The 14,770-nt window shown below is 49.1% G+C and overlaps 5 protein-coding genes across 5 annotated transcripts; 3 read left to right on the top strand and 2 right to left on the bottom strand.

The window, feature by feature from the left end:
* Positions 1–365: 365 nt before the first annotated feature.
* BO85DRAFT_454809 (uncharacterized protein) lies at positions 366–1,157 on the top strand (the record flags this gene model as incomplete). Its single annotated transcript, XM_025661344.1, has 3 exons — positions 366–424; positions 494–560; positions 705–1,157. The coding sequence occupies 3 exons, from the start codon at positions 366–368 to the stop codon at positions 1,155–1,157; spliced, it is 579 nt and encodes a 192-aa protein (XP_025520637.1).
* A 1,163-nt stretch (positions 1,158–2,320) lies between these two features.
* On the bottom strand, positions 2,321–4,143 carry BO85DRAFT_5887 (putative choline transport protein Ctr). Its single transcript, XM_025665508.1, has 3 exons — positions 3,552–4,143; positions 2,534–3,471; positions 2,321–2,474 (listed from the first exon to the last, which is right to left on the bottom strand). The coding sequence occupies exons 1-3, from the start codon at positions 4,043–4,045 to the stop codon at positions 2,350–2,352; spliced, it is 1,557 nt and encodes a 518-aa protein (XP_025520636.1). The 5' UTR covers positions 4,046–4,143; the 3' UTR covers positions 2,321–2,349.
* Positions 4,144–9,998: 5,855 nt separating this feature from the next.
* Positions 9,999–11,724, top strand: BO85DRAFT_515335 (DUF1996 domain-containing protein; the record flags this gene model as incomplete). The annotated part of the gene is made up of 3 exons (XM_025664781.1): positions 9,999–10,164; positions 10,223–10,379; positions 10,434–11,724. 3 exons carry the CDS (start codon positions 9,999–10,001, stop codon positions 11,722–11,724), a joined length of 1,614 nt encoding a protein of 537 aa, XP_025520635.1.
* A 630-nt stretch (positions 11,725–12,354) lies between these two features.
* Positions 12,355–13,949, top strand: BO85DRAFT_494026 (uncharacterized protein; the record flags this gene model as incomplete). Its single annotated transcript, XM_025663853.1, has 2 exons — positions 12,355–12,608; positions 12,672–13,949. The coding sequence occupies 2 exons, from the start codon at positions 12,355–12,357 to the stop codon at positions 13,687–13,689; spliced, it is 1,272 nt and encodes a 423-aa protein (XP_025520634.1). The 3' UTR covers positions 13,690–13,949.
* Positions 13,950–14,087: 138 nt separating this feature from the next.
* On the bottom strand, positions 14,088–14,431 carry BO85DRAFT_482600 (uncharacterized protein; the record flags this gene model as incomplete). The annotated part of the gene is made up of 3 exons (XM_025663111.1): positions 14,088–14,123; positions 14,194–14,259; positions 14,345–14,431. The coding sequence occupies 3 exons, from the start codon at positions 14,429–14,431 to the stop codon at positions 14,088–14,090; spliced, it is 189 nt and encodes a 62-aa protein (XP_025520633.1).
* Between the last annotated feature and the right edge of the window lie 339 nt (positions 14,432–14,770).

The following is a 14,770-nucleotide window of genomic DNA, read 5'->3' as shown; positions in this document are numbered from 1 at the left end:
GAGAGGGACGGTGAATGACATCACGGATAAGAATGATCCGTTCCGAGATGCAGTGTTAATTTCACAAGCTTCCTCCTGTCTATACAAAACTTTCCTCTTTGTTGTTTCTGAAGAGCGCGTGAGTGCAGGTGTTGCAGTCAACATCGCGTTGTGAGGTTGTGGTTGGTGTGCTTGCATACCAACTGAGCCGATACAACGAACCCGTATTCTCTCTGCTCTTCGGCGTGCGAATCTTCAATATTAACAACCATCTGTCCTACTACTATCGCTTGAGCGAATATTTACTCTCAAAGGTGCTTCTTATCACGCCGGTTACCTCACAGGTGCTAACGCGTTCCTTAGTGAAAAGTCAATAACCAGCCAAAATGGCCGAAGATAATAATAAGCAAAACCCGGACACATCAGATGAGGGTTTATATGATTTGTGAGCTACACCAATCTCACAATATAGTTGGGTTTGTTCTTGTTCATTGACTAACGGAGCCAATACTAGCATGGTCCCTTTGTGCCCGGGGCCTTATGTCACTATTCAAGTCGGCGACAAAGGGGCCAAGTACAAAGTATCCCGTCCTCTCCTCAGCAGACATTCCTCCTATTTCAGAGCAATGTTCGATAGCTGTTTCAAAGAGGGCAACGAGCAAGCAGTGACCATGCACAAGATCAGAGGCGTTGTCACTGAGCGTAGCCTCCTCATGCTGCTCCAGTGGCTGTACCTGAATCGCATCGAGTTCCCATCGCAGATTCAAGGAAGATGCATCAATGCGTACATCGAACTGGCTCGACTGGCGGACATGTGGGCTATCACAGGCATGGAACAACTTCTGGCTGATAAGATCAAGGCCGTCATTACCAGCTCTATTCCTCGAGTTAACCTATCATGTGTTGGAGGCGAAAACGGAAAGATTCGTCACCTGACTTCTAGCCATATCAAGTCGGCCTCGATGTTGTTCAAGGGTCATCCAGTCCGCGCTCTCATCGCTGAGGCTTCGGCCGGTCCCTTCATTCTCATGGACAATTTTAAGTTCGCCAGAGAGCTTCGTGAAAACGCCAATTATGCTGGTGATCTGCTTGACGAATTGAAGGATTTGATCAAAGGGCAGGTCAAGGACAAGAGAGTCATCACTCCCTACACCCTTCATTATTGGAAGAGTTCTTGATTGGGTGAATGATACCTCTTAGGAAGCACGAGGGGATTTTCAACGAATGTGGCTGGAATGCACTGGATATCTGCCTGTTCTGTGTGGAAGCTTCTCCATGTTCTTTTTCTTCTATCCTCTCATTTGATTTTTAATCCAAGCAGTAACTAACACCGCTGGAGTTATGACTTCGTCAAGGGATTTTTGTCCTGGTGGAGTCGCTCTTTTGTGTATGCAGCTAAATAGGTGCCGCTGTTTCTTAGCTCAGGATAGCGACATGATGATATTTAGGTAGTCATAGTCACATTAGCGGGCTTACTGAGGCCAACAATGGAATATGAAAATATGAATCTAGTTCTCTAAATTTTAGAGTGCAGCTGGTAGAGCAATTCTGCTAAGCCGTAAAAGACTTATACGATGTCACGCACCAGACATTCCCGACTCGAAGGAGAATCACACAGGGAGATGCTTGCAGAAGGGCATAAAGACACGAGACGTTTGTGCCGGAGAGGCAGTTTACCCCACTATCTCCAGCATCGAATGAACCATGGATATGATAGCACAGCTTCGCTATTCTAGGCAGCTGCCAGGAACAATCCCAATACAAACAAAAGGGGCTTTGCAGGTTTCTTTTCGGATCTGAAAATGCAAGACCAACCTACAAGTAGCAGAAAACAGTCGGTGAGAATTTCCTTTTCTTTCAAGCCACAAGAACAATAGCGCGCTTGGGCTTCGTAATGGCTTTGGAGGCGTATAGGGCAAAAGTGCGGCCTAGAATGTTCTGAGACGATGTTGTGGCCAGAAACGGTCTAGCTATGTTTGCGGGGGTCACATGGAAGGAGAGGTTTTTGCTCCTTCTGTTTTTTGTACTTCGGATTCTACTTTCCCCTCCGTTGTGGATTTACAGGATTCTGTCTTCCTCATCCTTGGAATACATTCCATTGAGCTACGTTTCACAATGGAAACTACGAAATGGAAAGCCTCGCCTCGACTATATTTTAAACTTTTTATGAAATTGATCTATACCGACTCTATATCACCGGGGTATCGTCTATATACAGATGCTTTTTCTTTTTCAGTCATGATGAAGATCCCAGACTCGCTAGGTGTCTTCGTGTGGTTTCATAACCCATGGATGTGCCTTTGTTTCGTTTGAAGCATTCATGACATGGGAATCAGGGAGGTGAAGAGTATTTGATGATCCAGCGTCGCTTTACTCGGCACTTTCTCCTTCCACGCAACTCTGGCTGCCTCGGAACGACTTCCTTCCTCGTGCAAACCAGTCAGCCAGGACAATGAAGACAACGACACCGTAAACGGCCGAGACATAATTCATATCTGCAAATCCTGTTAGTCACTGCATTCATCGTATAAGAATGTTTGACATGAATACTTACTTCCTGTTGTGACTGGCATAGTCGAAGGGAACGAGTACATAACGAGACAGAAGAGAGTCCATGCCAGGGTGACATAGTTCGCAGCAAGACCCCACTTACCCAGCCAGAATGGGCCGTGCTTGATGTTGTCGCGACCAACATACAAAAGGCAGATGACGGGGATAGAGTACGACATGTACAGAAGCGAGATGCATGCCGTGACCATACTGTTGAAAGCGGTAGAGGATCCCAGGTAGAGCAAGCCGAGAACAGCAACAATAAATGCGCTGGCGTTGTGGGCGTGCAAGGGGACATCCAAAGTCATGTTGACCTTGGAGAGCACTTGGTGTCCAGGCATACCGCGATCACGAGCGAAGGCCCAGGCAAGACGTGACTGCCAAGTGTGACAGGCAATCAGGCAACCCATACCAGTCACCACTAGGAGAGTTTCCAGAACAATTGCACCTGCCCTGTTCCTCAGAGCTTGGTAGTACAGTTCCAAAATTGGCACTCCTGTGGCGGTATTCAAAAGTGCATCAAGATCGTTGAGACTGAAGAACATCGCGATACAGTAGGTCCAGGAGGTAACGAAACCGATGCCGACGGTGGCCATGATCGCAACGGGAATATTCTTCTCAGGCTGCGGCACCTCTTCGGCAAGATGAGTGGCCGAATCCAAGCAGGCAAAGATCCAGTTCGGGTTAATCAACCCGACAATGAAAGCGATTCCATCTGATTTCCAACCAGTGGAGTTGACGAAATGCCCAAAAACATAGGATCCGCTGGCATGCGGGTTGGCGCAAGCCGGAACAACGATAAGGATGACCAGGAAAGAAAGCAACGAGATGTACAGCGTTGCTTTTGCCACAGCAGGCAGGGTTTTGCCCCAGCAGTTGAAGAGGTAGCAGAAGAAGTTGATGAGCTCGTATGCCACTACTGTATGCCAGGCTTTGGGTTCACTGTGGTTGGAGTCAGCACTACGGACCTAGGGGGCAAGACACTTCCTCTCAGAGAGCAAACATGGGATTTGGAGGCATACAATGACGGATGGCCAAGTTGCCACATTCCCACAACACCGGATCCAAGACTGAGCGCAACACTGGCACTCGCGAAAATGGCACCAGCATATCCAAACCAGCCGGTAAGATAAGAGAAGAACCGGGCATATTTCCTCGGAGCAAGCTCGTTCGCCCAGAAATATTGCCCACCGGCATTGGGCATGGAGCTAGCCAATTCCGAGAGGGAGGCAGCGACACAAGTCGAGATGAAGGTGATCCAGAGCAAGCCGTAAACGATGAGAACAGTACCTCCCGAGCTGATACCGGTGATCAAGGAAGCCGAGATACCGAACCAAGAGTTTGACATACAGAACGCAATGCCGACCAGTGAGAGCAGGGAGAAATTGCGCTGCAGGTCCTGCGTGTAACCCATCTCAGCCAGCTTGAGCGCATCTGCATCGTCAGATCCAGACGCATTCTCGCCGGTCGAGGCCTGGTTAACGCTCAACTTCTTTTCTATATCGAGACCACTCATTGTTCCAGACAATTATGGTAAGAGTCAGCGTTCAATGACAAACTTTGTGAAAGAGGATTTGGCGCAAAGGGCAATCGAAGGTCGCTAGGCTAGACTGCCGTGGCTGCAGGGTAATCGCGTAGGAGGTCCTCGGGTCTAAATCGCTTAGATCAGGGCCTGTTGCATAAGGGCTTATTTCTCGGAGACGCTCGGCAATATGTTGCTGTTGGACAGTTTGGCTGCTGTTGGCACACGTTTCGTGGGATTCGGATGTCGCAAATGGGTGTCGAAAACCGTTGTTAAAGTCGCAAGGAGGGCAGATCAACTTGTCGCAGGAGGGCTGAGAGGCTGTACCCGACGATACGGCGATACAAGGATACAAAACGCCCGAAGCAATCGGATTTACAGAAGTCAATCTGTGTTTCGCTGGGTGTGCTTTGAGCTATCAACAAAAGCGGATTGGTGTGGAACAGGACAGCCAATGCGGAGGATGATGAAGCACTAGACCTTCGCCGCGAAGCTCGCAGAGAAGGACAGTTGCAAGAGGAGAGGAACAATAAGGGTGGGAGGAGAGATGGAGGAAGAGAGTGTTCGAAGTTGTTATGAGGGTCGGGCCAAATTGGGATGCGTGAGAGTATTTAAGATCTAAGAAGATCTTTTTCTTTTTCTCTTTTTCGCTCTTTTCCCCCTCCTTCATCTTCGAATCAAGCCTCCTTCGGCGTACCCACCAGTCTTACGACGGAAGGGTTCCCCATATCCTGTTTGCTTCTGTTCGATGACGCTCCCCCATCTTCTGCCACTCCAGCAGTGATACTAACCATAACGGACATAGTTATGCAGACGCAGCCAAATCTCGTGGTTCCGATTCGTGTTTCGACCGCCTCATATCGTCATTAGAGGGTCTGTCCGGCCGGGAAATTAAGGTAGAGCGCTCAACAACCAACACATTGAGACCTCTAGTCAATTAGTGGCCCTTTTCTTACCAAAAGGCTCCTGTGGTGCTGGTGCTGCCGTTGGTGGAACTGCGCTTGAGGTTCGGTGCCGCAGACCATCGAGGGTTTTCGTTGGCTACTTGCTGCTGCAGGGAGTGGCGGGCCCCCCACTTGGTGCCGTTGGTGGGCTTGGGTTCCGACGGCAGATTTTTACCAGACTGACTTCCTCTGGACACAGGACACTTCTACGAATCGCACGTTTCTGTGCCTGTGTGCCGGTGGAAAGGCAGCTCCGCTTACGGAGCTTCGTATCCTTCTTTTCATTCTGCTTGTATTATCGCACTCGTCATACCGCCTGCAGAGATGAGCGTGTGCAGAAACCGCGCACCAGTTAGGCCAGTCGGAGTTATTACCCCTTGGGCCCTTAGCAGTCTGCCAGGACCGGGCCGAGCTAAGGAAAGGTCTTCAATAACCATCACCAACTCCTCTGGAGACGAAAACCCCTTCTGGCAATCACATCCTGAACTTTCTTTATAGTGACATCAACCCCCAATTTGCCAAGTAGCTAAGGTCAAGAAAAACCTGGGGTTTATTGAGTATAATTCTACATCACTATACACTGAGGCAAAGAATGAATCGGATCGGAGCCCTCCGGTCTTCTCGTTGGGACTGTATCCGAACTTTCTCCAGCGGACCAGCTTCGACGGTCTTTCGCTACTAATACTGTCTGGGTTAGCTCGATTGGCTCGCACCCGGAGCCACGCAGTGGATCTCTAATCCAATCTGACCCTCTCATTCGCAAGCAGCGGTCGTCTAAGAGCACGAGAGGAGAAACATTTGACTAAGAGATTTCACCGGCCGACCTTTGTAAATCGAGGCATTTTCTTGGTACTCTTCTCGGTCGAATAGGAAAGGCAAGTTGGCCGCTGCCTAGTGTACCTAAAGTGCCCGATTGAAGGACGCTAGATTAGTATCAAACCCGAGCGACCCGACACGTCGTATGGCGTACAGAATAATCAGTAATCCCTCCTTCAGAGACTCTGCTTCTTCCTGTGCAGTTGGTTGCGCTGCAATGAATACAACCTGCTCGAAATAAGGACTTCTAGCTGCTGACTGATGACTTAACGTGGGAGCAGATGCATGCACGACATCAGGGACCTCAGCCACGGAATCCTCCCGCAGCTAAAGCTGCCTGGGACACCACCTATCGTTAAGTTTCCTTTTTAGGGCCAGCAATCGTTGCCTCTCCGAGCGGACTAGGCCATTAAGTTTCCGGTGCCCGTTTTACAATGCCTGACCCGACGATCGTTACCTGCACCCTAAGCATCTCCGACTTCACAAAACGATGAACAGCCACTTAGTTGAAACATTAACTAAGCGGCATGTTAGAAAAAATTTTATGCACCATTTCGATCTTCCGAGACGTCCATCCAACACATCATGCCTGTGTACGCCGCAGAGCGGCAGAATACGTCCTGTCCAAGACAGCCATAAACTACTATAGTCGTAGTAATAATTATCCAAGCCAATCGACTTAGCCGGTCGTCAGCCGGTGCCTCATCTGTATCCGCCACGAAGCTGGGGCCGTAGGATTCCTTTCCCGTCTGGGGGATAGCGCCTAGATAAGATTGCTTTGGACGCACGACTCTTTACCGCATTGAGTAAGTCTTCATTCTCTCTCCATCCATCTTACTTTGTAGCTGCGCCCGTTTTTCGAATAGGCTTCACCACCGAAAATAATGGATACTTTTACTGTTTTAGGGGAAGGTTTGCCGGATCGTCTAGGACAAAGTAGTACATAGTAGTGGGCAGCGGCGAGTGATCGATAAAAGTCGCTGATATAGGTGTCTACTCAGTATCCAGTTAGACAATGGAGTACTTCCCATCTGACCTGTCAGGGTAGTCGGCCCACTCGCACTCGACGGTGACATTTTTGGACGCTTTTACGGATGGATACTGTTTGTTGAGCTAGGGACGTTGATCCGTTGACATGCCCACAGTACTGTCGCATCAAATAAAACATGAGTACGCGTCGTCTCAGCCGTCGCTAAGCACTTAGTATCTAGTATTCAGGTGCCGAAAATGAATCGAGCCGTTGGAATGAATCAATGATGGACCATTCACTCACCATCCTGGCATCCAGACCTCCCTTCGGCACAGGGTCCTTTCGCTCGGTCGCTTTAGTGCTCGAGCAGCTTATCCCAGCAATTTAGGCCTGAAAGCTCTTACTTTATAGATGTTTAGTGTAGTTATTGTGGATTGGGGTCCGTTTCAACGGTCAAGCTTGTGTTGTATTGATTTCATAGTACACTAGGTGGGAAATCATTGATAACAGGGCCGATACGTATTACTATATAGTGTAGGCTTACGTACGGGGTATTCATGTTATTATCAATATAATTTATCAGGTTGCAATGTGTCGCACAAGATCTAGTTGCAGAGATATATTGTTTTGAAGTTGTACGACGACAAGGATATAACGGGCGGTCGCAAGGAGTTACCAGGCACTTTTGAAGATAGTAAGTACTAAGCTGAAGGGATAAATAATATCGGGCAAGGTCGGCGGAGTTTGGGATATTGTGTATTATGTTGTGTGGTATGATTAAAATGAAGATATGAAGACTTCACTTTTTTATTCGTGATGAGCAAATATGAATAAGCAGTCTTTCAAAGAATAGTAGTAGTAATGTTGATCGGTAGGGTTCATCTGATCGTTGTAGTACCATTTTCATGAGGGATGGCAACTGGAAATATATGTTGCCGCTTCGGTCGGGGTTGTCCATGGAGGATCATTTATTTCTCCCAGCGATAATCTATCTCGATCGGATGGGGATATGACCGTATCGTGAAACTCGTCCTTGTTACTATCCTGTTTATATCTAAACGTATGCCTTGGATAGGAGGAATATCCCTGTCCTCCATCCTTTCAATACGTCGTGATTGTTTTCCATGCATCAGCCCTGATGGCTGTCCACCAGAGAAAGCTGTTTCATCTCCCAAATGTCGCGCGCGTACAAAGAAATATTCCAGCGACACAACCAACCCAGTTAAACTCACATATGACACTCTGAACTAGCTAGCTAATCGACAATCCGTTGTATACTTGCTTCCACGATAAGCTCAAAGTAGAGATGCGTCCAGATCTCCCATCTGCAGCCTGCAAGCTGCAGTCTGCGACCGACGGAACAGCAGCACGCTAGACCCCAACCAACCTCCCTAGTGGCGTGTTTAGCCAGGAACACCCGGTGGTTTGGTCCCTTGTTTCCCCTGGCTTTCCCTGTTGCAGGTTGCTGACCGGGCGCTTTTCCCTCCACAGTCTGACCAAATAAACTGTTTCATGTTCCTTCACACCAACTTGTTAGATCGCTGATCTGCATCTTCTATAGGACAAGCCGATTAATTATGGCCCTCCTGAGCATGCCCCAACCACATCCGACGAACTGCTCCCACCACTCGGACCAGCGAACCAGAAGTAGGAGTGCAGGGCTGCTCGGCCACTCATCAAGGCGCACTGCCCCCCTTGGCTGCTCCTGGGGAAAATGAATTCGTTCGCTTAAATTTAGCAGCGCTCGGTTGCCAGGCAGGATGCTGGAGCAATCGATTGCATCGAGGATATGGATAATTCTTCGGTTCTTTGCGAATGTCTCTTTGCTGTGGATGGGAGAAGAAAATAGAAACAACACTAATCTACGCGACATGAGTTCATCTTGCAGGTCCTGCACCCGATCGGCGCGATGATGCATGACTAGCGACAGCAGATAGGATTGTGCGACACCCCTCGAGAGCTTGGTACACAGGCAGGAGTAGTTAGTAGTACTGAACTGAGTGGGCCCTTCAATATCCCTAATTTATACAGAGTTCAGGTCTGTCGACTCACTAGATCGCCCAACAACCAACCACAAGACATTATCAATGATCTCTCTTAAATTCTTTCCCCGAGAGCCATATTATCTGCTGGAATTTATGTTTAGCAGACGAAGAGTGTAACACTCTGAGCGCGAAAAATGGGACCATGGCTATTGTCTGACCCTGGTTTGTGACTGCGCTCAGCTTACATTGCTAGTAGCTTGCCGGGATGGCCAACTTTCCTGATCGGCGGACGGTTCCTTTATAATGTATCTATTACCCCTCCTGCTCTTGAGCAGTCCTTGGCTTGCCCTGCTCTTTATTTTTGCCACTCTCCTTTATCACGATCCTTCTTGTCTTTGTGTCTTACGGACGCCTTTTGACGTCCTTCCGCTCTTTAGAAGTTGTTCACGCTCGGATAATTCGCAAGGTGCCATTCTTTCGTTTAACTTCTAGTCGAATCGTTCGTTCTTACTATTTGAGACGAGTTCTGGTTGATTCCAGCTGATTGTTCGTGGCAAGGACATGAGTAATGCAACTGAGTACTGAACAGAGACCCTAGATTCCTGGTATCAGTCCCATTCCAAGGAATCAACAAGACAAGTATTGATCGGCGAACGTCACCCTTGTTTATCCTAGGGAAGAGAATGTAAGTTGTTACTCTTCCTTCTTTTCTCTCCCCATAACGAGCTTGTTTGGTGGTTTTATTCTGCATCAGCCTTCGCCTTAAGCTGCATCCACGCGAAGGCTGGTGGCGAGTGAAGAGCGCAGCCACTGGACTTGGTATGCAAGGGATCCCCTTGCCATCAGTCTGCCATCTACTTGAGCCCCGATCTTACAGATTGGGCGGCCGAGCGCGCTATAACAATTTGGTGTCCGTTCCAGAGTTTGTCGGAACTATTCCAGATTGCTTTGTCATTGTTGTTGTTATTCCTGTTCTTATACTATGGCTGCCACCCGCGTTGGCACTTGCTTTCCCTATACCCAGTAGTATTGACGGTTCCATCGCAGTGACCTTTCTTCCTTTCGACTTTTCATTCTTTGCTGGTCACTCCTTACTACATTTGATGGCTTGAAGCTTTGACTTATACTTTCGGCGACGCGTGTAGTCGATAAATTCGCTCATTAAACCGTACGCTCGCTACCGCGCGTTTATTCATCTCTCTCTCGCTCATTTGAATTACCTACTATCAATCATGCGACGAAACGTCGCCCTTGTGGCCTGTCTGGCCGCGTTTTCTAGCGTTGCTGACGCCTTTTGGCGTCTTCCTTGTCGTGGACGAAGTGGTGTGGCTCGAATTGACCCCATAATGGCCCCGGGGAAACCATCAGACCACGTCCATGTGGTTCACGGATCAGGAGGTTCGTCCGGCTTCAGTGTGTCTACATAATGATGCCTCCACTAAACCTGGCTTTATAGGTTTTTCTATGTCATCGGGCGAGACAGACCTGAAAAATGCGGATTGTACCTCATGCGGGGTGAAGCAGGACAAGTCGGCTTACTGGGCCCCCGCGCTATACTTCATGCATGAGAATGGCGATGCTGAGCTTGTCAACGAAGTGGGCGGGATGCTTGCGTGAGTGGCGAAGCCAATGTCCAGCGCAGTCATATGCTAACTGACTGTCACAAGTTACTACTTCCTCAACGGACAGAATGTGACGGCATTCCCTGAGAACTTTCGTATGATTGCCGGCGATCCGTTTCTGCGTAACTTCCCTTGGCCAGTCCCCGATCCTCCGAAGTCCGAGTGGTCTGGCAATCAATCATCACAGGACGCTCTTCGCCAGAAAGCCCTGGGTTTCAACTGCTTGAACTATAACAAATCTCCCGAGCCGTCGCTGGGCCGCCACTTCCTGCCAAATAAGACCTTCATGGATGAGCACTGTACTGATGGTGTCCGATTTGAATTGATGTTTCCGTCATGCTGGAACGGCAAGGATGTTGACTCGAAGGATCACAGGTCGCACATGGCCTACCCATCCCTGGTCATGGACGGGGATTGTCCGGATGGCTTCGAGACCCGCCTTGTGTCGCTCTTCTATGAGACTATCTGGGACACATATGCATTTAAAGACAAGCAGGGCACTTTTGTTCTTGCAAACGGCGACCCAACTGGATACGGCTACCATGGAGACTTTATCTACGGCTGGGATTCTGGGGTTCTTCAACAGGCCGTGGATGAATGCACCAATCTGTCTGGTCGGGTGGAAGACTGCAACTTATTCCATCTTCAGACAGATGCCGAGCAGGCGCAGTGCAACTTCACCATGCCAGAAGAACTGAAAAGCGAGAACGTGTACCTTCACAAGGGTGGCTTGCCGAATAACATTGCCATCCAGTATGGGCCTGCGTATGCAAGCCCAGTCCGGTATACCAACACTGGCCATCATACTTCGGCAATATTGCCCGAGCCAAGCATTGCTATTGGTGCTTCTCTCGATGGTGCTACTGTTGATCTTGGAAATATCCACATTGGCGTAACACTGGGCGCCCCGTCTACTACTTCTAGTTCAACTACTCTCTCGACCTCAATTCTCCCATCCTCGACACAGTCTTCTACCTCGACCACTTCAGCAGCTTCAGCGGCTTCAGCCTACTTTCTCCAAACAACCACTTCAACTACACCAACCACCACCTGGACACCTACCCCTACCACCGCTTATGTCGAAGGCGTTGTCACTCAGAAGATCGTGTACGTTGAGCAGGAGATTCTTATCCTCACGGATGAAAAAGGGGCGCCTGTCACAACAGAGACAGGTGGATTGGAGACAGTCTCCACTTCTACATCCACGGTGAACAAGGTTGTATCAACAGTCGTGACTACGCCCACCGAGCCTCCTGCCAAACGTGATGACCATAGCCATAGCCATTCCCGGCATGTCCATCGGCGTCATCGTCACGGGCATGCCCATCGAAGATGATCCATCTTACATTCTAAAAACGACTGGCGCGTACGATGACAATGCCTATGGCATAAGCCCCAAGCAGAAATCGGCCCTTTGGTCCGGTCTAATTGGGCTAGGAAATCTCGAGCTGGCTCCCTTGACTTCGTTTCTCTGGATGCAATTTCATTGTTTCGGTTCTCCATGTATGAACGTCTATAACATGTACATATTATTGTTTGTTCCCCCTTGTCTGGAACAGGTGAAGATCGGGCTACTATCGCTGTTCTCTTGATGAGAGCTGAGATATGTCTTGTCAGATATGGTGTCAAATATTATGTGGATGAATATTGTTCTGTCTATTGCAGTATGCTGGTTCTATTCTGGGTTAGGGATAGAGCTCGAATCAGCGACATTGCACTGATCGTTCAGTGGTAATCGAGTGGGGTAGATAATTTGGTCACTGGCTCTGTCAGTGAATTTGCTCGAGCCTACTAACTTAACATTCAGTATTTCTGACCTTTATCTATCTCTGTCCCCTTTAACCACCTATCCCATTACCAATTACACCTTTCTCTCTCCGATCCAACAATACTCCATCTCCTTTGCACAAAGCCTACCTCACATACATCAAATCCCTACACCGATACAGCTTCAGGCATCACCGACATGCCCCTCAGAATCACATCCAGCCACAAGGCCATCTTCGAGCCATCATCCGACGCAGCACTCGACTCCTCCGACCTGTCCGAGCTATCCGAAGACGACCATATCGAACCTGACGACTCTGACGACGAAACCCTCTTCGACCATACCGGCTACGAGATCGGCCCCGCAATAGCAACCAGACAGCTAAGCATACACCATTACAACGTGAAGGAATGGGATACTCGAGACGCGTACCGAGAACTGTACAAACATTGGTAAGTCAGTACTACTACTTCTTCTTCCAGCCCTACTTACCTGACCTCCCCTCCCCCCTCCAGGAAACAAACAATCATCAAATCCTTCGCCGTAGAAGATACGTTCCACCATGAGCACTCAGAAACCAACAACCATATCACAGTCAAGGCCCTAATCCCAACCTGGCCCGGATACATGGGGTTTATCCGGTACAGCAAAATAACAGGGACAACCACATTTATTAATGCCGATGCCTACCTTCTACAATCCACACATACCCCAGAAGACGACAACGACGACAACGCCCTCTTCCACTTCCAAAACGACCGACTCAAAGCCATAGCGTACATCCTACTCATCTCAGGATTCAACATCCAAATCACCTTCCGAGACCATATCTGGACATTCAACCTACCACCTACTCCTGATTCCTCTCCCCCGAAAAAAACCATTCCATGGATCTCATGTACCGTGAACACCCTAACCCACACCTCCATTCCCAACAACACTCTCACCATAACCATCACCACCATCACCACCATCACCACCATCACCACCATCACCACCCCCCAATCCCCTTCCCCCATCCCCCTCCTACAACCACACACCTTCCGCACCTGGCTCCGCACATCCCTGCACCTCACCCACCCATCCCAAAACAAAAATACACTCCCCACCCCCCACGGCACCATCCTCCTAGACCCCACGCACTCCGGAACCCTCTACCTCAACGGAATCCTCCTGCCGGGGTGCAACTTCCCCAGGGCACAATACAAGTACGGATATAACTTCCACTACGGGATAGCCACTACGAGCGGACGACGACTAGCCAGCCCGTTACATGAGATTGATCTTATTTGTTGTATTTGGGATGCGACGATTCGCGAGAAGCCAGTGTATGCGGTGCCGAGGTTTGTGGATATGGTTTTGCGGGGTGGGGATGGGGATGGGGATGGGAGGTCGTGGGTGGTTGATGTTAGGGGGGTGGAGGATGGTGCTGCTGGGATGGGTGATGAGGCGGTTGAGGCGGTTTGGTGGGCGATTGTGGTTAGGGGGTATGGTTGTCATTGTGAGGGGGAGGAGGTGAGTTCGTTCTTCTGAATATGTTTGGGGTATAGGTTGCTGATGGTATGGGTCAGGCTGGTGAGGTTGGAACGATGCTGGGGAAGAAGTCGGTTAAGGTTCCGTTGGGTTTGTGGGGGGCGTTTCGGAGGTTGGGGTTCGTAGGGAGGGTTTCGGAGGAGAAGGGGGGTGAGGGGTGGAGGTGAATGTTAGGTGGGATGTAGTGGGTTGGATACCTTTGGAGGGATTGATTGATTGATGTCTGTGATGGGTTGTATGAGGTCGTTCTGGGGAAGTGTGAGAAGCGAATAAAGAGTGTGAGTAGGTTGTTGTTGTATTGATTCAGTCAATTAAGTATTATTCAATCCATTACAGCAATATGTACATCCCCCTATGGCTAGGTGGTAACCCCCGGTTCAAGCAACTCAACGGCTAATTTACTGGCAAGTTCCAGTGCTGGCGTTCTCCTCTTGCTATAACACGCATTAATCCCGTTAGCTCTATACAGGTGCCGTTGAAGAAAAGAATGGGAAGGATACTCACAACGCAGAGTCCACTTTGACAGTTGCCCATGCTTCCGTCCTTGTTGCAGGTTGCGCCGGAGGGAAGCTTTAGGTATTTTTATCAGCACTCATGATTATATAATGTATGGTATAAAGCTGAACCTCAAAACACGAGACGTGAGGGGACATACAGTAGCAGTGTTGCTCGCGGAGTTCGCGGCGGGAGAGGCAAGAGCAAGGCCGAGGAAGGCGAGAGTAGCGAAGATGGAGAACTTCATTGTGGAGGATTTGATTTGTGCTTTGGTTTGTTTAGAGAATGATTGGTATGAGTAGAGTAGCTGGGATGGGTGGAATCGATGTGTGATGGATGGGACAGAGGTAGGCTGGTAGGGGCATTTATATGCTTCTGTGATGTGCGTTCACGTGAAGCGGATAAGAGTTATAATCATATCCTGGTCCAGACCAAACCACAATATTCGGAGTAGGTAGAAGGAGGGTGACAAGATTGTTACGCGCGTGCTGGGGGTGGGGAAGAAAGGGTAATGGTTCTGGAACTATTGAGGGTGATCTGCGGAGGATCAAGTGGAGATCATCAGTCAGGGGTGGCTTTCTGTCAG

The sequence above is a fragment of the Aspergillus piperis genome, assembly GCF_003184755.1.
Source record: "Aspergillus piperis CBS 112811 unplaced genomic scaffold BO85scaffold_1, whole genome shotgun sequence".
NCBI lineage: Eukaryota > Fungi > Ascomycota > Eurotiomycetes > Eurotiales > Aspergillaceae > Aspergillus > Aspergillus piperis.
This window is presented reverse-complemented; position numbering and strand designations above follow the sequence as displayed.